Source organism: Drosophila gunungcola, unplaced genomic scaffold, assembly GCF_025200985.1.
Source record: "Drosophila gunungcola strain Sukarami unplaced genomic scaffold, Dgunungcola_SK_2 000001F, whole genome shotgun sequence".
Classification (NCBI taxonomy): Eukaryota; Metazoa; Arthropoda; class Insecta; order Diptera; family Drosophilidae; genus Drosophila; species Drosophila gunungcola.
This window is the reverse complement of record NW_026453197.1, coordinates 1,811,678-1,830,750: the sequence shown is the minus strand read 5'-3', so window position 1 is coordinate 1,830,750 and position 19,073 is coordinate 1,811,678. Positions and strand designations below refer to the sequence as shown.

At 38.8% G+C, this 19,073-nt stretch overlaps 7 protein-coding genes across 8 annotated transcripts; 1 reads left to right on the top strand and 6 right to left on the bottom strand.

The window, feature by feature from the left end:
* Positions 1–1,425: 1,425 nt before the first annotated feature.
* Positions 1,426–2,305, bottom strand: LOC128261225 (uncharacterized). Its single transcript, XM_052994799.1, has 3 exons — positions 2,149–2,305; positions 1,910–2,086; positions 1,426–1,846 (listed from the first exon to the last, which is right to left on the bottom strand). Exons 1-3 carry the CDS (start codon positions 2,204–2,206, stop codon positions 1,629–1,631), a joined length of 453 nt encoding a protein of 150 aa, XP_052850759.1. The 5' UTR covers positions 2,207–2,305; the 3' UTR covers positions 1,426–1,628.
* Positions 2,306–4,080: 1,775 nt separating this feature from the next.
* On the bottom strand, positions 4,081–4,841 carry LOC128261226 (uncharacterized). Its single transcript, XM_052994801.1, has 3 exons — positions 4,683–4,841; positions 4,438–4,623; positions 4,081–4,384 (listed from the first exon to the last, which is right to left on the bottom strand). Exons 1-3 carry the CDS (start codon positions 4,738–4,740, stop codon positions 4,176–4,178), a joined length of 453 nt encoding a protein of 150 aa, XP_052850761.1. The 5' UTR covers positions 4,741–4,841; the 3' UTR covers positions 4,081–4,175.
* A 4,552-nt stretch (positions 4,842–9,393) lies between these two features.
* On the bottom strand, positions 9,394–10,314 carry LOC128261223 (trypsin-1). Its single transcript, XM_052994796.1, has one exon. It carries the CDS (start codon positions 10,215–10,217, stop codon positions 9,441–9,443), a length of 777 nt encoding a protein of 258 aa, XP_052850756.1. The 5' UTR covers positions 10,218–10,314; the 3' UTR covers positions 9,394–9,440.
* A 55-nt stretch (positions 10,315–10,369) lies between these two features.
* Positions 10,370–11,259, bottom strand: LOC128261224 (UPF0585 protein CG18661). 2 transcript variants are annotated; one of them, XM_052994797.1, is made up of 2 exons: positions 11,186–11,259; positions 10,370–11,124 (listed from the first exon to the last, which is right to left on the bottom strand). In XM_052994797.1, the coding sequence occupies exons 1-2, from the start codon at positions 11,188–11,190 to the stop codon at positions 10,461–10,463; spliced, it is 669 nt and encodes a 222-aa protein (XP_052850757.1). In that variant the 5' UTR covers positions 11,191–11,259; the 3' UTR covers positions 10,370–10,460. The 2 variants fall into 2 exon arrangements, with proteins under 2 accessions (XP_052850757.1, XP_052850758.1); XM_052994798.1 differs by having other exon boundaries at positions 10,370–11,085; positions 11,186–11,243.
* Positions 11,260–11,540: 281 nt separating this feature from the next.
* Positions 11,541–14,038, top strand: LOC128262036 (COP9 signalosome complex subunit 2). Its single transcript, XM_052996046.1, has 6 exons — positions 11,541–11,711; positions 11,800–11,994; positions 12,054–12,179; positions 12,280–12,761; positions 12,824–13,156; positions 13,216–14,038. Exons 1-6 carry the CDS (start codon positions 11,658–11,660, stop codon positions 13,358–13,360), a joined length of 1,335 nt encoding a protein of 444 aa, XP_052852006.1. The 5' UTR covers positions 11,541–11,657; the 3' UTR covers positions 13,361–14,038.
* Positions 13,377–14,697, bottom strand: LOC128263396 (protein rolling stone). Its single transcript, XM_052998427.1, has 5 exons — positions 14,643–14,697; positions 14,109–14,411; positions 13,927–14,028; positions 13,681–13,867; positions 13,377–13,624 (listed from the first exon to the last, which is right to left on the bottom strand). Exons 1-5 carry the CDS (start codon positions 14,695–14,697, stop codon positions 13,408–13,410), a joined length of 864 nt encoding a protein of 287 aa, XP_052854387.1. The 3' UTR covers positions 13,377–13,407.
* A 609-nt stretch (positions 14,698–15,306) lies between these two features.
* LOC128261305 (protein rolling stone) lies at positions 15,307–16,936 on the bottom strand. Its single transcript, XM_052994927.1, has 4 exons — positions 16,454–16,936; positions 16,066–16,167; positions 15,824–16,010; positions 15,307–15,766 (listed from the first exon to the last, which is right to left on the bottom strand). Exons 1-4 carry the CDS (start codon positions 16,773–16,775, stop codon positions 15,550–15,552), a joined length of 828 nt encoding a protein of 275 aa, XP_052850887.1. The 5' UTR covers positions 16,776–16,936; the 3' UTR covers positions 15,307–15,549.
* Between the last annotated feature and the right edge of the window lie 2,137 nt (positions 16,937–19,073).

Sequence of the window (19,073 nt, the reverse complement as noted above, 5' to 3'; positions counted from 1 at the left end):
TAACTTTGTTTAGCAAACACATCCATTCCCATTCCACGCACACATGAAACAATTGAATTGAAAAGAAACCAATCAGTCAACAGGGGGATTGGGATTCCCCTTACGTGACCCACCGAGTGCAGCAAAAAACCATCCAAAAAACAAAGTAACAACAATACAAAAATTAATTGATGGCGGACACCCACACCCACACCCACACACATTGCATACACAGCGTACACAGATGACGCACCAACACTAATTGGCAACAGGACCAACGTGGGCCACACATAGCCAGGAAGTCGATTTGATAACGGTGCAGGATGCTTCGGAACCCTTTCCGTTCTGGTTATGAAACATCCGAACGGGGGAGTCTGTACGGGGGTTTTGGCAGCGGGTTAGAGGGCGGTGTGAACACGGCCAAATCGATGCAGACATAGACGAGCAACAATCAATCAATTAAATGCCTGACTGCAGCTCCAACAAACCGACGAGCCACAACAACCATCGAATGACCCAAAGGATAATGTTCGGCATGCAAACATGTTAGGCCTGCCTTTTAGCCAGGCAGCCAGCCAGGCAACACTATTAAAGATTTATTCATGTTTCTCTACTCATTTCAACTCCGCTTTCTGTGGGATAGTTAGCCAATTTAACTGACAGCCTGCATTTCGAAAGTTCCCTACATGGCTAGTGTAGCAAAGAGAATTTTTATGAAGAGGGAGGGCCAGGGCTGACCATTTTAAATTGGCAAAAAAAAACAGGAATCATTTAAATTAACGCATTTCATATTGGCAAAAAAAAACAGGAATCATTTAAATTAACGAAAGAAGAAGTACAATTTTTTAACAGAATTAGAAATAACATCTGCTCAAACCAGTTAAGTGGACTAATTTCGAAGAAATGGCAACGTTTTAGCCAAATAGTAAACGATAATCATAAAAAGTTCTCTCACTTGAAATTTATTATAGCATGACTCTGATTTCAGTCGTTTGGGTAATAAAGAGCAGTATATTCTTAAAAAAAGTTAAATTGGTGGTAAAAAAAAAAGTTTAAAAATCCATTATACAAAATGTTTCTTTCAAAAATGATCTTTTTTTATATTGTTACGAAAAAATCAAAATCTTAATAACGAGGTTCAAACATCTCCGAATAAATTCTTAAAATAATTAAAATTTTTTTATTTAAGAACGCTAACTTAAGTCCGTTTGGGTATCGAAATGGATAGGCAATAAATTAGTTGGGGAGACCACTTCTGGTTGTCCCTCCACTATCGCATCTAACATAAATGCATTCTTAAAATGCATTGTTATTCAATAACTAAGCACTAACCGTGGGGTATGACTCAAGTGCTTAACACTCCAGTTGCATTCCTAAAACCAATTGGTTTATCAACGTTTTTTATACTGAACAATCAAAGTTGTTTACCTGGAACTGAGCAAAAACTACACAATTATAATCATAAATTTTAATCACCTGCTGATTAAACCCTTGTGAAATATTAAGAAAACGTGCACGGTTGGAAAGTCCAAGAAGCCAATCTAATCAATGCTGATAAGCCAAAAAACAATAAGAGGAGATATTGAAAAAATAGCTTATTACGAAATTTTGCTCGGTGCTTTTAACTCATCTATATTAATAGTCGTGCTCTAGGCATAAATCTTGAACAGCAAGAGACCCAAAACGCTAGCCGCAATTGTGATCGTGCTGCTGCTCATTTTCCCCGCCGGATTCTTGTTGCACTTGTCGCCGGAACAGGTTACACACTTGGTCTTGTTATAATGGCCATAAGCCGGCTTCAAGCTCAAACTACAGGCTCCAACATTTGGGTGAATGCAGCCATGGAGCTGATGGATCACTTCGTTATCTGGAGGGAGAAAGATATATTAGTTATGTATCTATATTTTCTTTTTTAATCCAAACTACTCACTCCATTTGTACTGAAGAGCCATACAGTCGAATCGGCTGCTGGTTAGCTTCCTAACTCCCGTGTGATAGACATCCAACTGGTCACTAGTCTCGTTGGCAGCCGCATTGCTACAAGTCACTTTCTTGGGACTCTTGCAGTCCTTTGGCGTTACGCAGGTGTAGCACACCAGGGAATCAGCTATTCAATGTTAAAGATCATCAGTTTAAGTTTAAATCCATATTTCTAGCCTTATGACTCACCAATTTTCACACAGACAAAGGCGACGAACAAAGTGACTATTAAAGCTTTTGCATTCATCTTTGGTTATATTCTTTTTCTTCACAATTTACAAAGTAATACCACTTTTCTAGTCGACTTTTCGTTAAAAACTAAACTCGGTTGGGAATTAGTGAGCTCTTTTATATGGCAATTCTCTTGGGTTTTCGAACCTTTCAGTTCTCGACAGATAAGCACTAGTATTTTCGTTGAATAGCTTATCGCAACGTTTATAGCCAAGTAAGCTTATCAAAAAAGTTTCAATGGGAAACAGAAAGGGTTTCCCCTTTAGGTGTTCATTCAATTGATGCAGTAAATATTGGTTTTCATTTTATGCATTAGATATGTATTTTTTTACAAAGCAAAACGTCAGACTTATTATTCTAAATAAGCTCTATCTCTAAAATGATAGAAGTTAATTCAGGCGTCCCACGAGGGAGTCAAGGTGGCCCACATTTAACATTATTTATTTAGAGGTCTATTAAGAGATCCCCCTAGTTTTGACGAAGTCGCGGGCCCTCATGTGCGCAGATGACATCAAGTTATGCTTGCAACATATTTCCTTCTGTTAAGAGTTTAAACGGATCTGAATCTTTATCTTTAAACATGGTGTTGTGTAAATTCTATTGGACTTAAATTGCGCATTGTAAAGAATTATGACATTTTATCGGGTCAATTGAGTACACGCCACGAACACGTTAGGTGGTTGGGAGTTGACGAGTTGACCTAAAACTTAAGTCATCTGACCATATGGTAGGAGTGCTTGTATTTATAAAAAGGTGGTCTAAGGAATTGGATAAATTTTATGTCACAAGGACATTATTCATTTCATTAGTTCATCCAATCCTGGAGTATTGCTCACCAGTATATGTAGAACTACTAGGAACTATATTCCTCTAACTTTAAATCACTGTCGATCAAACTATGATATGCATGAACCTTTTAGAGAACTTTGTAATGACTATAGTGCATCAAAGTCAAAAAAAATACAAACTTTAAGACAAAGCAAGGTGTTTTGGCTTTCTTCTTAAAATTATTATAAATTTAAAAACAAAATTACAATTAAATGAAATGTAAATTTATGTCTTAAGCTTTTAAGTTAAAAATCATAATTTCTTTCCAAACTCTATTTCAGAGTAAAAAAGCAATTAATCTCATTATTACTTAATTTTATATAATTTAATTTACAATTCCAGAAGAATAATCTTTATTATGAAAACTTTTGGACTTACAAGCATGTCTGTAAGATTTGACAGCAGTTTTGATTTTCACTCTCTTTACTTATTGCACTTAATTGGGACCCAGCCCACAATTTCAAATCTTACTCACAGCATGACAATTTCACACCTGACTGAGGTAGGGTGCTCTCATGCGATCGCACTTAATAACTCTTATCTTGTTCCGAACCTTATCAGTATGCGCACCTATATGGCAATAAAAAACACTTAAAAAAAATGGTAGCAATCAAAAAATGAAAGTTTTTAGCTTAATAAGTTGCCAAGAGGTTTACAAAAAATAACTGACAAGGACTTTATTAATTGTTTTTAGTTTTGTTTTCATCTTAATTAATTAATTAGCTTAATTAATTGGAAGCTAATAAATATTTTAAGTGAGCCCATGAAACGAATAAATAGACCAATAAAATGTGGGTTAAGAACTGTGAATCACAGGAGAATTTTAATAAAAAAAATGGGTATAAAATATTCCCAACTTTTATTTTGTCTTTCATTGAATTTAAAGGTAATTTCATATTTTAGATAATGTTGGTAAAGCAGTAAATTATAGATTGGACTAATATTTTTTCCATTTAAGCTACTTGTATATAAAAAACTCTCTACTATCTGAGGTTTTCTGAAAAGACATTAATATTACTTAAACTTGTTCTCACTTTAAAACAAAGTCCTTTATTTTGGTATTGTAATAAAATTTCGTTTTTTAATTCGCCATACCGAAAATTAATGTTATACATTTTGTAATAAGTTGAATACTGCTCCTCAGTCAGAATATGGGTCTAGCTAAGGACCTTGGCCAGGAGGACGGCGATCACCGATCCCACAATGGTATAGGCACTTCCGCTGAAAGTTCCCGCAGGATTGCAATAATCGGTGTCACATTGGAAGCACTTCTTGCTCCATCCAGAAGCGGTGTTAGTTAAAGTCAAATTGCACACTTTTGTCTCATTGAAGACGCAGCCCAGGAACTCCGAAGTATGAGAGTAGTCTAGAGGGAAGTTATAAAGCCTTTTAAAGCACAAAATTGATTAAAATACATACTTGCAGCATGGTAGTAGGTGAGATTGGCACAAGCGAAATTAAGACTGCCAGTGACGGCTGGCACATTGCTGTGGTACGATTCCAAATGAGCCTTATTGGCATTAGCCGTAGCATTCGAGCAGGTCTCAGACGAAGGACTTTTGCATCCGGAGGGTGAGCTACATTTGGAGCAGGTCAGCGAGTTGGCTTGTAGTTAAAAGCATTCTGTTAGTAAGGATTTCTTTTTAACTTATCTTTTTTCTTACCAAACTGCACGCCCACAAAGGCCAACAAAACCACACAGAGAATTACTTTTTTCCACATTTCGATCGGGGAATAGATGCTTAAATAAATAAATACACAACTCTGCACAAAGCTATCTGAAGCCAAACTGACTCAATTGCAGCCGATTGCTGCTCATTTGTATTCAAAAACTGAACCATCACAAAAGCGGATATTATGCTTTAATCTATAAAGATTAGGTTCTGTTATCAAAGTGCTTCAACCCACTTTGAGTCACAAGAGCAGATGTGTTGACCACACGTCAATACGGGGACTTCTGTTGGTGTTATACATTTTTATGTACTTGAAATATATTGTGAATATTTTCTTATTTATAAAATTCCAAAGCAATGGCTGTTTTTATAAAATTTTCCACATCCGTTAGTAAATGGGCGAATAGCCAATTAGTTGAAACAATTCATAAGAATATGGAAATAAAAACAGTAATAACGACGTCAAACATTCTCATTGTAATCAGCTAACAATATCAGTGGATAACATAGATATCAGATATCGTAAAATTAATATCTGAACAAATCAACTACGGAATACCTAGAAAATGTTTGGATTAATATTTAGATAATTATTTGCACATTTTACTATTTGTTTCAGGGCTATAGTTTTATTTATAAAATCAATGAATGTGACCTACTTTGAGACAGAATTATTACTTTCTGATTTTCAAAAAATAAAAAAAAGACAACAAAATTAAAAATTCCTCAAAATAAACCTTAAGGGGTTCTTTTAAAATTTGGTGTCATATCTTTAGCTTAGTGCTTCATAAAAGAACTATGGCGTTTTAATCTACAATTCAAATATTTAACAGTTGGACTTTAAAAATAAAAAATTAATACAAACGAAAATTAAAATTGCAACTTTCTATAAGAAATGTCCTTGTCAATAAATAAAATAAACACAAATAGTGTCTTGAAGACACGTAGCTTAGCCGGCAGATAAACCCATACAAGCCCCACAAAAATTTTTTTATTTTATTTGTTTTTTTGTTAAGCCGAGGAATAATTTAAACAAAATTAGAAGGGGACTTGCCGTAGGTAGAATTGAAAATCATACATCACAATCGTGGCCATTGCCCAGGACATGCCTCGAATAGCTAAGCAGCTAAAACAACAAGAATGCTAAGCCGCTGTCAAGGATGCGTAGGGGAATATTACAAATGACAGGACAAATGACTGAGTGCATTGAGGAGAATGGAGGCAGGGAGCAGGACGAGAGCACTCCAATCTGGTAAGCAAAAAAAACAAGGGATCGCCTGCGGTCGAGATTTAAAAAGTACGTGTATCCGAATGTCCAAACAGGTAAACAACAGAATTACAATATGCTTTCTTAAAAATTAAAAAACGAAACAAAACAGGAGAAAACGAGGAGCAGCGGGCTTTTTCTGACAGGACAATAAGCAAGGATAAGCATCGAAATGATGATGATGATGGCGGTGGATGGAGGAGGGTGTAGGAAAGTGGCTGAGAGCTGGCAAGAAAAATACAAGCACAAACATAGATACAGATACATGCGACAGGCGACAACGATAGCAAAAGTCGACGAGTCTGACAGATACATTTTAGTCCTGTTGCGGCTCCTGTTTGTCTACTTTTCCGTCCGCTTTTTGTTCCTGCCCTTTTTGTGCCGCTTCTCGCAGGTCCTGGCCACATTTCCGCATGCACATTGCACTCGTATTCCGGTCACGTATCCTTTTTAATCCTGACAAGAATATTATTTCCATAAAAAACCCCAACACACCCCACACAGGGATAGCGAGTTGTAGCAGCATCCCGGCAGATCAAGCATACGCCGCGTAGGCCACCTAACTGAGTCATAGACAAGTCGCAATGGCCCTAGAGCAGATGTATTTAATCTTTCGAATATATATTTCCATACAACTCCAGGCCGAGATGGTAGTGCAATAAATAATCAAATTTTAATAAGTAGCAAGGCAAATTCGTTCTTAAACTAACAAGAAAAGTATCCCTTTAAAACTAACATCTATATAAGATACCTTTTTTTTGTAAATACAAATATTGTTTATAAATGAAAATAAATAGAAAATGTACAAACAATTTTAAATCTATTTATTATTTTCGTACTTTTCTATTACCTTGTAACACTGAAATAATGATAATAAGTTAGTAGAATGAGTGCATTGGAATACGAAACCAATTTGGAGGAAACGTTGAGTTTTATTCAAGCTTTCAAACTTGTTTTTCTCTTGCTGCCCTTAATAATTAATAAAAATTAGCAATTATGAGCATTGTAGAATTGCGGTCTAAAAATTGCATTTTTGCTTCTCATCAGTATGCAATCTTCTATGGCGAAAACAAGAATTCAATAGATCCTCTGGGTTCTCGACAATATTTGTTATTCACATAACAAATTACAAAAGCTGCAAAATAATTTATAACAATCGATTGTTGTTGGGCCATCTGGACGCACAAACCCACACACACACACAGTCGCTTTTGGACTGGCTAAGAGAACAACAATGTCGGCTACAATGCAAACAAATCGACAAACTACAATAATAAGACAGTCCCCTGGCATGCCAGCAGATAAAATTAGAGACCGAGGAGGTCCTCAAGAAATGGGTGAGGAATATAGGACCCGACTCATTGCATTGTCTGCAGCAGCTGCAAAAACTTTCAACATCAATGAAAGGAAACAAACAAATTTTACATTTTCTATGTCTCGGTGGCTCCCATGAACAACAACAACAAAAAAGTAAGCGAAAAAAACAAAAACATGGGAAAGGGAAAGGGAAAGGGAGGAGATTCAGAAAGAAAAACAGTAACAAAAGCAGCTTCAGTACTGCCACAAGTCGTTAGTGGAGGTCGCCAATCCAGAAGTGGGCCTGGGGAACTTTAAAGGATAAACTGAAGCCTCCTAATTACATTTCGACGAGTAGAGTGTCCCGCTGCAATTCAAAGATTATGAAACAAGGGATAATCAAACATTAAAAGTAAATAGGAACCAGAATGAAAATTGGATCTCAATGAGTTGAATGGTTAGGTATGACTCGTAGATTTTGGTAAAAAGAATAATTAAACAATAAAACTAAATGTTTTATTCTATGTTTCCCCCCTTACAAAAAGATGTTTACATAATCTCACGTTTTTGAGAACAAGTGATCTTGTATTTTAACAAATCTGAAGAGACGACCTTTGTTGCAAAGGAAAATTGCTATATGTAGGCAAATAGTTTTGAAAATATTATATTAATCTTGCAAAAATTATGATAATAATTTTAACAATGATAAGCTTTATTTTGTATCCTCTTGTCTTTTTAAAATATTTTACATACAAGTGATAAAATGCACCGTTTGCGTATTAATTAAAATAAATAAAATAAATGAAAGGTATCAAAGTAAAAAATGTCAAAAATTCTCATGCTAGTTGACTCCCATTGAGCAGTAAGTACCCCTAAAAGTATGCTTCGAAGCAACCCACTCGAGTTCATTTGAAAGTTGAAAACTGCAACGCCAAGTTTACCTTGTGACCCATCTCTCGACATAACCGTTCAATTTGCAGTTCATGTCTTGGCTTCCTGCACACTTCACCCTTTTTTGTGCAGCTCCTTGCTGTTAACAAGTTCACGTGCAAAATTGCAATGACCCAAAGGACACATCGGGCGATTTTCCCCCTTTAGCACCTGTGGTCGTCCTGCTAACTGCTCTGCCAACCGTAGTTGGTGAAAGGTAACCGAAAGCGTCAACGGAAAAGCCAGAAGAAAGACAACAATGGGAAACATTCGCAGCAATTTGCAGCATTTAATCAACAATTAGTGAGTGCTGGAAATTGGAAAATGGTTGGGAGAACTAGTAGGAAAAACGGGAAACTGCAATCGAAGATGAAAAACATTGGGAGGAAGCACTCGAAATGGAAACTTGTGCCACTCTTACCAATCAATTCATTTTGCCTATGCCAACTTTGTACTTTTTTACGTCTCGTCAACTTTTATTTGCCTTTGGGCCAATCATTAAGTAAATTTGCTCTTCTCTTCTGTCTGTCTATGGCAGTTATTGATATGACGTGGTTCATCCCTGCTCAAAAACCCTTTCTACTTTCCCTCCAGACTGTAATAATATTTGTACTCAAGGTTTTTCTGGGTCAATTGCTACAGTTGGATTTAATAAATGGACTGCTGCTGCTGCAATGTAAGTGTCGCAAACTCATTGATTGAATCGGTTAATCAAATACTAAGTGGGTATTCTTGATTTAAATTTGTACACTAAATGTGTTATTAATTGTTTTGTTATAATTATTATAAAAATACCATAAAAACCTTTTAAAACTACTGGATAAAATGATTTGTGATAATAGTAAGCAATTTACTTTTGGGTGGTAAAAATGTGTATGAAAAACTTCAGGTCCGGTTATCACCCACTAATAGTATGATTTTTACTGCTTTAAAGGCCCACAAAAAGAATTTTTTTAGAATTGGGCTCTGATTATTGGATTGAAAATATATCACTCATACGCACTGTTGCCTTTTTTCAATACGTTACATCTAGTTTGACTTATTTTTACGAAAAATTTGAACCATTTCTCAACGGCTAAAACTTTAAATGAAATGTTTACATTTATTGCACACCAAACGGTGAGAGCAAAGCCATATCCTTATTTTTCTCTAAGTTTTAAATGCAATTTTTAGTTGTGTTACCGAATTTTAAAGGGTTTGTATGTTTGTTATTTATTAAAGTTTATTTGTAGTTAAAATTTTATGGGTTACCGACCTCAGATGCCACTAATAGACGCAATCCAGTCGCGGACCGCAGCGACCCGTGAGTAGACGCCTGGATAGTTTGGCCTGGCACATCCGTAGCCCCAGGAGACGACGCCCCAAAGGATGCCGTCGGCGGCCAGCGGACCGCCCGAGTCACCTTGGCAGGCATCCTTGCCGCCCTCCGGCAGTCCAGCGCATAGCATGCGGTCCGTGATGTTTCCGAAGTTGCCATAGGCCTCGGTGCACTGCGTCTGGCTGACTTTGGGCACGGTTACGGCCCGGAGAACGGCTGTGGATTCCTGGCTGCTCTGCGTGTTCCCCCAGCCGGAAACCAGGACGGGTGTGCCATCGGCAATGTCCGCATCCTGTTCGGGCAGTCCCACGAAGGCCTGGGTCACGTTCTCCACACTATACGCGTGCAGCTCGAGGAGCGAGAAGTCAAAGTCAATGGTGTAGGCATCGAATTTGGGATGGCGATGGACCCGCTTGATCCCCACCAGCTGTCCACCCTCAGCAGTTCGCGACGATCCGATGCGGACCTTGGAGATGAGTATGGCCGATCCTTCGGTGCAGTGGGCGGCTGTGAGGATCCAGCCCTGGGCAATCAGAGAGCCGCCGCAGAAATGATAGCCCCGCTGCAGGGAAACCTGGTAGGGAATGTCCTTTATGCTGGTCACCTCACCGCCCACAATGCGTCCATCGAGGCGTGGTCGCCTCGCCGTCCCCGCAAGACTCAGGTTCACCAGGAGAATCGCACCGAGAAACAGCTGAAGAATGGCCCGCGTCATGCTTTCAACTCCGATGATCGATTGCTATTGGTGCAGGTGCAACCAGATCCCTCTTTATATAGCGACCAGCAATCAATCAATCAAGTTACTATCAGCTTTCAGGGTCAGCTCCTCGCTCTGTCCACTTGGCCTAGTTCGATGAGGAGGCCCTCTCGCACTTGGCAATAAAATTTATTGCCTCCAAATAAACGTTGTTATCTTAGAGGGTTTAATCGCCCAATAGCCTTAGTCTAGTGCACTATTTTATAGCTTAAGCCAGGTCAGAAACTTGTTGTTCGACGGCATCTCCGTGAGTTTCTCCAGCTGGAGGCCGTTCTGGGCCGCCAGGACCTTCAGATCCTTGATGTCGCGAACTCCCCAGGTGGAGTCTCTCTGCCGGAGGCTCCAGTCGAAGTCCACATTGCTCTGCGGAGCAAGGACACCGTCCTGGGCGTAGGGTCCATAGGTGAACATCCGGCCACCTTTCTTCAGCAGCTGCCCGGCGGCGTGGAAAAGTCCTATGGTGCAGTTCCACGGACTGATGTGCATCATGTTGGAGTTGAACATGTAATCGTAGCTGGCTGGCACAGGGGTATCCTCCCAGTCCTTGGGATCCCGGCTGATGTCCACATGGAGGGGTGCTCGGATATTCCCGGTTGGACAATCCTCCGCATAGGCGGATATCGATTCGAACTGGCCCCTTTCGTACTCCGTCGGTTGAAATGTGATGTTGGGCAGCAGGGGCGCCAGGAATCCCACATGTTGACCGGATCCCGATGCAATCTCCAGCAATTGCAAGTTTTGGGTGCTCCTGTCGATTTGGGAAAGAAGCGCCTCCGAAATTGGCTGCGAATTGCGATCCGCAGAGGGATGGGACCTCTTCGCGGAACTACAACGAGGAAAAATGTGCAGGAGTCGTTTTGTCAGGCTGTGTTAATGTTGGTTTAAATTTAAAATAAATTAAAAGTAAAAATTGCCAGTTTGTTTACCTCATTTTATTTGCAAAATGATGTTTACAAAATCCGGCTTTGATGATGGGCAGCACTGGTTGAAACTAGGGATGGGAGATGTTATCAAAACCGTTAAATATTTTTAAAGTAGCAGGGAAACAGTCACGGGTAAAATGGGGCAAGAAATTTAAGTTTTTAATTAGTGGTTGTTATTTAGAAAAAAATCAACAAAACAACACAACAAAAAATTGATAAGTCATGGGTTCATAATTTTACCCACCATCAAATTATGCGTTTATATTAATAAACCAAACTCAGTCACTCTTTTGCTTAAGCAGCTCTAACAGTTATCGAATCACTGGCGAACAGCTGATGGCCACATTGACAGCATTATTTGGCTACTCCGCGAATGGTCACATTTTTTCATGCTTTGTGTTTTCTTGCACAAAATATTGTTGTTTGTCGCATTTATTTGCCGATAGAGAGTAATTTGTAAAGCCAAAACCACAGAATGTCCGACAACGATGACGATTTTATGTGCGACGACGATGAGGATTATGGATTGGTAAAAAAAACAGTGAAATTAAGCAGATTTTAAGGACCTGCAACTGGTACCGGCTTTTGTTGACTCCCAACTTTTGTGAACCCTATAGGAATACTCGGAGGATAGCAACTCGGAACCGGACGTGGATCTGGAGAATCAGTACTACAACAGCAAGGCTTTGAAGGAGGAGGAGCCCAAGGCTGCTTTGGCCAGTTTCCAGAAGGTTCTCGATCTGGAAAATGGCGAGAAGGGAGAGTGGGGATTCAAGGCGCTGAAGCAAATGATCAAGATCAACTTTAGACTGGTGAGGCAGTACGGAATAGGTTAATTATATCCTCAATTTAATTATAACTATACTTCCAGTGCAACTACGATGAGATGATGGTGCGCTACAAGCAGCTGCTCACTTACATCAAAAGTGCTGTGACCAGGAATCATTCTGAAAAGAGCATCAATTCGATCCTGGACTATATATCCACGTCGAAGAATGTGAGCATCCAAAACTATTGTGCCCTTTAATTGGGTTGGCATTAAACTCTAGTTTGTTTAATATATAACATATTTACTTATTAAATGTACCCATTTCCAGATGGCCCTGCTGCAGAACTTTTACGAGACCACGTTGGACGCCCTGCGAGATGCCAAAAACGATCGCCTGTGGTTCAAGACCAACACCAAGCTCGGCAAACTCTACTTCGACCGCAGCGATTTTACTAAGCTGCAGAAGATACTGAAGCAGTTGCATCAGAGCTGCCAGACAGACGATGGCGAGGACGACTTGAAGAAGGGCACCCAGCTGCTGGAAATCTATGCCTTGGAGATTCAGATGTACACGGTGCAGAAGAACAACAAGAAGCTTAAGGCCCTCTACGAACAGTCGCTCCACATCAAGTCGGCCATTCCACATCCCCTGATCATGGGAGTGATTCGTGAGTGCGGCGGTAAAATGCACCTGCGAGAGGGCGAGTTTGAAAAGGCGCACACGGACTTCTTTGAGGCGTTCAAAAACTACGATGAGAGCGGATCGCCACGGAGAACCACTTGCTTAAAGTACTTGGTATTGGCTAACATGTAGGTGAAACTCTATCAACCTATCGACCACTCGCTCAATTAATTATCCATCTTATTTTTAGGCTGATGAAATCCGGCATAAATCCCTTTGATTCACAGGAAGCCAAGCCGTATAAGAACGATCCTGAAATCCTGGCCATGACAAATCTGGTGAACTCTTACCAAAACAACGATATTAATGAGTTTGAGACCATTTTACGGCAGCATCGCAGCAACATCATGGCCGATCAGTTTATACGTGAGCACATTGAGGACTTGTTGCGAAATATTCGCACTCAGGTGCTCATTAAACTGATCAGGCCCTATAAGAACATTGCTATACCCTTTATAGCCAACGCGCTTAACATAGAGCCAGCTGAAGTAGAGAGTCTGTTGGTCTCCTGCATTCTGGATGAGTAAGATATAAGCCTTGAAGATACTGAGAATTTGACTAATGTTTATTGCGCCATTACAGCACCATTAAAGGACGGATCGACCAAGTTAATCAGGTGCTCCAGCTGGACAAGATCAACAGCAGCGCCTCGCGATACAATGCGCTGGAGAAATGGTCCAACCAAATCCAATCGCTGCAGTTCGCCGTGGTTCAGAAAATGGCCTAAGCTTGTGTCCTATGGCTTTGAAACCGATTAAAATTATTGAATTTAAACTAAACAGCTAGAGAAGATTGCTTGGGAGTCGGTTGTAGCGCTGGTGTTTCCTCCTGCTCTTTTCCACAGCAGTTGAACATGGCAATCCTTAGTCGGTAAATTCCAAAGGCCACAAAGGCGAAACAGCAGATTAGAAACAAGGCAGCGCAAACAAATCCAATCGCTAGGCCAGGACGTGCCCAGTCCAAAGCGAAATAAATAAAACGATTCCCGTCCCTGTTAAGTAAATTTAAAAATTATTCTGTTGGATGCAATTGTTTAGCTTTACTTACATGTCAGTTCCTCCAGCCCAATAGTAAATTAAGGAATGCACCAAAAAGACAAGCACAACCGAAAAGGGATATATAAAGTGCATAAGACGATTGGGATAAGCCACCATAAAACAATCAAACACCATGCAGATCGAATTGAACGCATGACACCACAAGTTGTAGAGTTCACCCGCTATTTCTGGCATGGCTAAAGGAAATAAATATGTGATTAAATATAGAGTAAATAGATTTCAGAGCCCTACTTACTGTTGGAAAGTGCTGCCCAGAATACCGTGGTTATTAACATGGAAAGCACTGAAGTGGTATAGTGTGAGATCCAGTAAATCTTCAGAGACCGATCGCCAGCAGCTGAAAGTTATTCAGATCATACATATAGAAATATTGTTCCTAACAGCATTCAATTTATCAATTTATGAACAACCACTCACCAAAATAAGATGGATTAATGTAGTTAATGGTGGCGATGACAGCGCCGTAAGTGCAGGTAAATAAGCACAGTGTAAATCCCCAATCCGTGAGGAATATGAACCATCGGCCGCCATTAAAATCCTGCATCATGCTGCCAATAACCCCAGCTGCAAAGAAAGCCGCCAGAATCCATCGATACAGGACCCAGATTAGATTCCGATCCCCCTTCTGCCATTGCGAGCGACAGAAGACTCCGGGGTCCTCGAAGTGAAGCGAGATCTTGGAGCGCTGGAACTCCTCCTTTAAAACCAGACAGCAGGATTATTGTGTTTATCACTCATGATTTGGATGTGAAAGGAGTCGAGTCCAAGCAAGTTATTGCTTTGGGGGTAAGCCGCAGACTGATGGAAATATTTCGCACATAGTTTCGAAATTGAATTATCACGTTCCTTATCATCCCAGTGAGTACCTTTTATGTCTGATTCGGCAGCAGTCCACGCCCCCGATAAGACCACCAACGTGGACTGAATCGAACTTCGAGACGAGAAACATACCACTAATCTTCCATCTGTCGCAACCGCAGTAGCAGATATTGGAATTCGTAGTCATTTCGGGAATTTCCATTTATGCATGTGTGGCATAAAACAATTGACAAAAAAATGCCTCAAGTGTCGGATGATTTTACTCATATTTAACTTATTGTAGTAAAACGTTTTAGTAAGTATTCTTAGGAATTCTTAAATGGAGTTCGCAATCGACTTGATCTGTCCTCAGACGCGATTCACGAAAAACAGTATCAGCAATTGTTTTTAAGAAAGAGAATATAAGTTCAATACTCATACTTGTGTAGACATTATCGAACTGTCTATCAAATCAGTCACAGATATGAAAATTTTACAAAAGTTTCACTATCGATATGATTACCGGCATTCATTAGGGTACAATAGCACTTTCCGGTATACAAGATTATGCAGATACATACGTAATATTGATATATTGACATTAAATACGGAGTTTCTTGTTAAGCACCCAATAAAGGGATTCTACCAATTATAGAGGGTAAAATATTTCGTTTAAAGATAGGAATTTTTCTGAGGAAAAAGCCGTGATTCACTATTCTAGTCTAAGCAATACAAAAAAATAAGCTAATAAAAATTCCTAATTAAATATTATACAATAAAAATATTTTATTTAAAGTTTTTGTTTAAAAATCCAACATTCAATTTCAATATGAATTGTACAACATTTTTAATAGGGCGTTAAACAATAATAACTTTAATAATAACTAACTCGTGTATTTTAATTAGTTAACTTATTGCAAAATAAAACGTAATTTGTCAGGCTTGGGTGGTTATATTGGTGCTATTAATGGACTTTCTACATACATGCCTTTACAGTCCGCGCATATGCAATCCACTATCTACTTTTTTTGGAATCCCTCGAAAAACTAAGGAATTTTGATCAAACAGTTTGACGTGGCTCCTTAGGAGGAGCAGAGGTAGCTGGAATTTCCTCAGGTTTTCTGCTACAGCACTCGTGCATTGAAAAACGCAATCTGTATATTCCGAAGATCAACACACAGAAGCAAAAGGCCAGAACCACACAGCCACAAATGGATCCGATGGCCAAGCCTGGTTGCTCCCAGTCCAAAATGAAGTAGATGAAACGGTTTCCCAGTCTGTAATAAATGAGTTAGAAATTAAAAATTGTCAAATATTTTGTAACATGTACTTACGGATCCACACCACCAGACCAGAAGTAAATCAATGAGAATAGACCATAGGTTAAGCCAGCGATTAAGGGATAAACAAAGTGCATGATGCGGGTGGGAAATGCGACCATGAAGCAGTCCAAGATCATGCAAACCGAGTTGAATGCGTGCGCCCACAGGTTGTACAGATCTGCTCCCATTTCCGGCATAGCTATTAAGAAAAATTTAATTCCAATTATAAAAGAAGATTTTTTAGCACAACTCACATGGATAGAGAGCAGCCCAGAAGACCAAGGTGATCAGCATGGCCAGCACCACAGTTGTATAGTGGGAAATCCAGTAGATCTTCAAAGCCCGGCTGCCAGGAGCTAAATTTGTGAATGGTATGAAATAATATTTATTAATATTTTATAATTTTATTATAGTGACTAACATTCAGTCAGCACGCATTAACTATCGTTTTCAAGGGTTTTATTTCTTAAATAAAAATTATTATATTTTTATTCTTTGAAAAAGAATATTTTCTCTGAATGTTTTATATGCCTAATATATTTTATAGTATTTTGATAATAATGATTAAATGCACATATTAAAAACATATTGGAAAATTACCTTTTTCTCTTAATGTTTTGTAGCGTATCCCTCAATACTCACCAAAATACAAGGGCTTTATGAAGTAAATGGTGGCGATTACGGCGCCATAGGTGCAGCAAAAGAAGCACAGGGAAAATCCCCAATCCGTGAGGTAGATGAACCACCGACCACCGTTAAAGGCATCCACCATGCTGCCGATGACGCCGCCGGCGAAGAAACCGGCCAGGATCCATCGATAGAGCAGCCAGATCAGGCTGCGTTCCCCCTTCTGCCATTGCGATCGACAGAAGGCGCCAGGATCATCGTGGTGCAGCGAGAACTTGGAGCGCTGGAACTCCTCCTTCAGGGGCAGACAGCAGGGCTCCTGGCTCTGGTCACGCATGATGGCGGCTGGGTGGACGCGTCGTCGGCTTCGTTGGACTAGGAGGGCCAGAAGAGTCCAGAGCAGGCGACTGACTTGCCCGTAGATCGAAGACTGACGGAACCGTGCCGCACAGGTGCCAAACACTCCAAATGGAGGGCCATTTTTCGCGCAAATCGTTTCGGCTTGAATCGCGGTAATCGGCTGCTATAGGAAACGCTTCAGTTATCTGGATTCTTATCACCTGAACGAGAACCGTTTATGTCTAATTCACAGCCGCAGCAGCGTGCGCCTTTGATAAGGCCAGCAAAACTTGAAACGTGGATGTGGAAGTGGATGTGGACAAGTGCGGTCAGAGCCATAGACTGAATTAAACCCTACAGTTTTTCGATGGGAATTTTCCCACACGATTAATATCCACACGGCAATCGATGGCCCTAAATTTTTAAACATTTTTGGGAATTTTCGCATATGCCAGATGGGCTATAACATGTTGATAAACACTCGTGTCCAGTGTCAAATGCTGGCGGTTTTTCCTCCGAGACAAGCCAAGTTCCATCAGTCCAATTCCCCCCTAGACGAAGACGCGATAAGATGTGGATTAAATACTCTTGCTAATGGCATTCAGTACACGTGTTCCCAATCGTCTACACTATCAAGTATCAAGAAATCAATTCGATTTATTAGCTGTGTAAATTATCAAGTTTCCACTAAGCAATACATTTTGTATAGAGTACAAATCTATAACTAAGTAGCATGCAAAGAAATAATTTATTAACTTTGTTTACCATAACTATTAATGTAAAAAGAGTATACAAAGATTTATTATGCACATTTTTTAAAAACAATTATCTAGTTGTAACATTATAGATAGGTTTTGTAGACTGATTAGACAAAAAGATATTTCGGTTCTTTTTTTTATGGTGGCTATTGAACTTACCAATTAAAATACCAATTAAATTAAATTTATTGGACAAAATAAACCAAATTGTCTTAAATTCTTGAATATCTAAGTGGCTTACCTCGAAGTCGATTAAAATACCTTTTATTTTTAATTACTGTAAATGATAAAGTCCTTTTGACTTTCTAAAGCGCTTTTTGAATAAATTAGATAACCCTTTATAGAGTACACTAACATTTTCTGCAAGACTCATCTAGGTAGCTTATCAATTTGGCTATTATGTTATTATTATTGTTCAAAGTGGAGGAAAGGTGATTGAAGTTGTTTCCTTTTCTGTGTGAGGGTTTTCCAAGTGTGAGGGAGTGTGCTAACTCTTCGAAAATGTAATTTATGACGTAGGTTTTTTAGCTCGATTCCTATGAATCATAGATTCCCTGATAAGAAAAAAAGTGAAGTACAAAATTGTAGGCACTGTGATAAAGCTTTTAAAAGAGACAGGGTGTTTTTTAATGTAGTTATACGTAGATTTAAGACTATGAATCTTAAAATTTAAAAGCTATATGTACCATGAGGCTTGCTTTATTTAGTCCGTTTTTATTTTCTTGGGCCAACCATTCTTTATAACTTCAATTTTTATTTTTTGGTACTACGATTTTATATATCTTTAGTATAGTGGGTATAAAAATGGAAGTGTTGAAATTGCGATACACATGAGATAAGTACAGACTTCAAATCTGAGTCATTTAAATCTTTTATGAACTTATCTAGTTTGCCAATCATGCCTATCAACTGACATTAGCTCTTTATGCGATATCCTCTGTATAATCAGATGCATAAATAATGTTTGAGCTATATTTTCCTGAAAGAGCATTTGAAAACTAATTCGCATAAAAGGTTGGCACACAAAAATAGTGTTAAGCTCAAGATAGAAAGAAAGATTTATGGCGATAGTACGTTGCACTTTACTATGGGGATGATGAAGAATTAAAGTTATTTTATTTTACTTGGTTTAATTTCAATAGGAACCAAAATATCCAAATATCTTGTAATAGAAAAGACAGTAGCGAAAATCTTATGTGCTCCAAAGTTTTTTTTGTTGTTTTTAATTGGAAAAGGCATGGACATTTCTCGTATATCACATTTGATATGCTAATGGGCTTACCCTGATTTTTTCAAGGTTTCCAGAATCTGATATTTGATTAGCTTTTCATTAACCGAATATAAACAAAGCTATTATTATTCACTTTTTTTTGTTAAATGTTTACTATATATCGACTGGATTCTTAGATTTCCAAAGCGAGACTTCCAATTAATAAATTTTACTTATTTGTAAACAACTTATTGCTTATATCATTTTAATGTAACCAGAGAACACGTAAACTACCGATCAATGGGAATTTTCCTTTTAAAAAAAATCG

Excerpts from the sequence above, each read along its gene's own strand:
- LOC128261225 (XM_052994799.1), bottom strand. The coding sequence starts at position 2,206 with ATGAATGCAAAAGCTTTAATAGTCACTTTGTTCGTCGCCTTTGTCTGT. Across the intron at positions 2,087-2,148 it reads CTTTGTCTGTGTGAAAATTG|CTGATTCCCTGGTGTGCTAC; the intron begins GTGAGTCATAAG and ends AACATTGAATAG. Across the intron at positions 1,847-1,909 it reads GGCTCTTCAGTACAAATGGA|ATAACGAAGTGATCCATCAG; the intron begins GTGAGTAGTTTG and ends TTCTCCCTCCAG.
- LOC128261226 (XM_052994801.1), bottom strand. The coding sequence starts at position 4,740 with ATGTGGAAAAAAGTAATTCTCTGTGTGGTTTTGTTGGCCTTTGTGGGC. Across the intron at positions 4,624-4,682 it reads CTTTGTGGGCGTGCAGTTTG|CCAACTCGCTGACCTGCTCC; the intron begins GTAAGAAAAAAG and ends TTTAACTACAAG. Across the intron at positions 4,385-4,437 it reads CACCTACTACCATGCTGCAA|ACTACTCTCATACTTCGGAG; the intron begins GTATGTATTTTA and ends ACTTCCCTCTAG.
- LOC128261223 (XM_052994796.1), bottom strand. The coding sequence starts at position 10,217 with ATGACGCGGGCCATTCTTCAGCTGTTTCTCGGTGCGATTCTCCTGGTG.
- LOC128262036 (XM_052996046.1), top strand. The coding sequence starts at position 11,658 with ATGTCCGACAACGATGACGATTTTATGTGCGACGACGATGAGGATTAT. Across the intron at positions 11,995-12,053 it reads TCAAGATCAACTTTAGACTG|TGCAACTACGATGAGATGAT; the intron begins GTGAGGCAGTAC and ends CTATACTTCCAG. Across the intron at positions 12,762-12,823 it reads TACTTGGTATTGGCTAACAT|GCTGATGAAATCCGGCATAA; the intron begins GTAGGTGAAACT and ends TCTTATTTTTAG.
- LOC128263396 (XM_052998427.1), bottom strand. The coding sequence starts at position 14,697 with ATGACTACGAATTCCAATATCTGCTACTGCGGTTGCGACAGATGGAAG. Across the intron at positions 13,868-13,926 it reads CTGGGCAGCACTTTCCAACA|CCATGCCAGAAATAGCGGGT; the intron begins GTAAGTAGGGCT and ends TATTTCCTTTAG. Across the intron at positions 13,625-13,680 it reads TGGGCTGGAGGAACTGACAT|GGACGGGAATCGTTTTATTT; the intron begins GTAAGTAAAGCT and ends TTTACTTAACAG.
- LOC128261305 (XM_052994927.1), bottom strand. The coding sequence starts at position 16,775 with ATGCGTGACCAGAGCCAGGAGCCCTGCTGTCTGCCCCTGAAGGAGGAG. Across the intron at positions 16,168-16,453 it reads CATAAAGCCCTTGTATTTTG|CTCCTGGCAGCCGGGCTTTG; the intron begins GTGAGTATTGAG and ends TCACAAATTTAG. Across the intron at positions 15,767-15,823 it reads TGGTCTGGTGGTGTGGATCC|ACTGGGAAACCGTTTCATCT; the intron begins GTAAGTACATGT and ends CATTTATTACAG.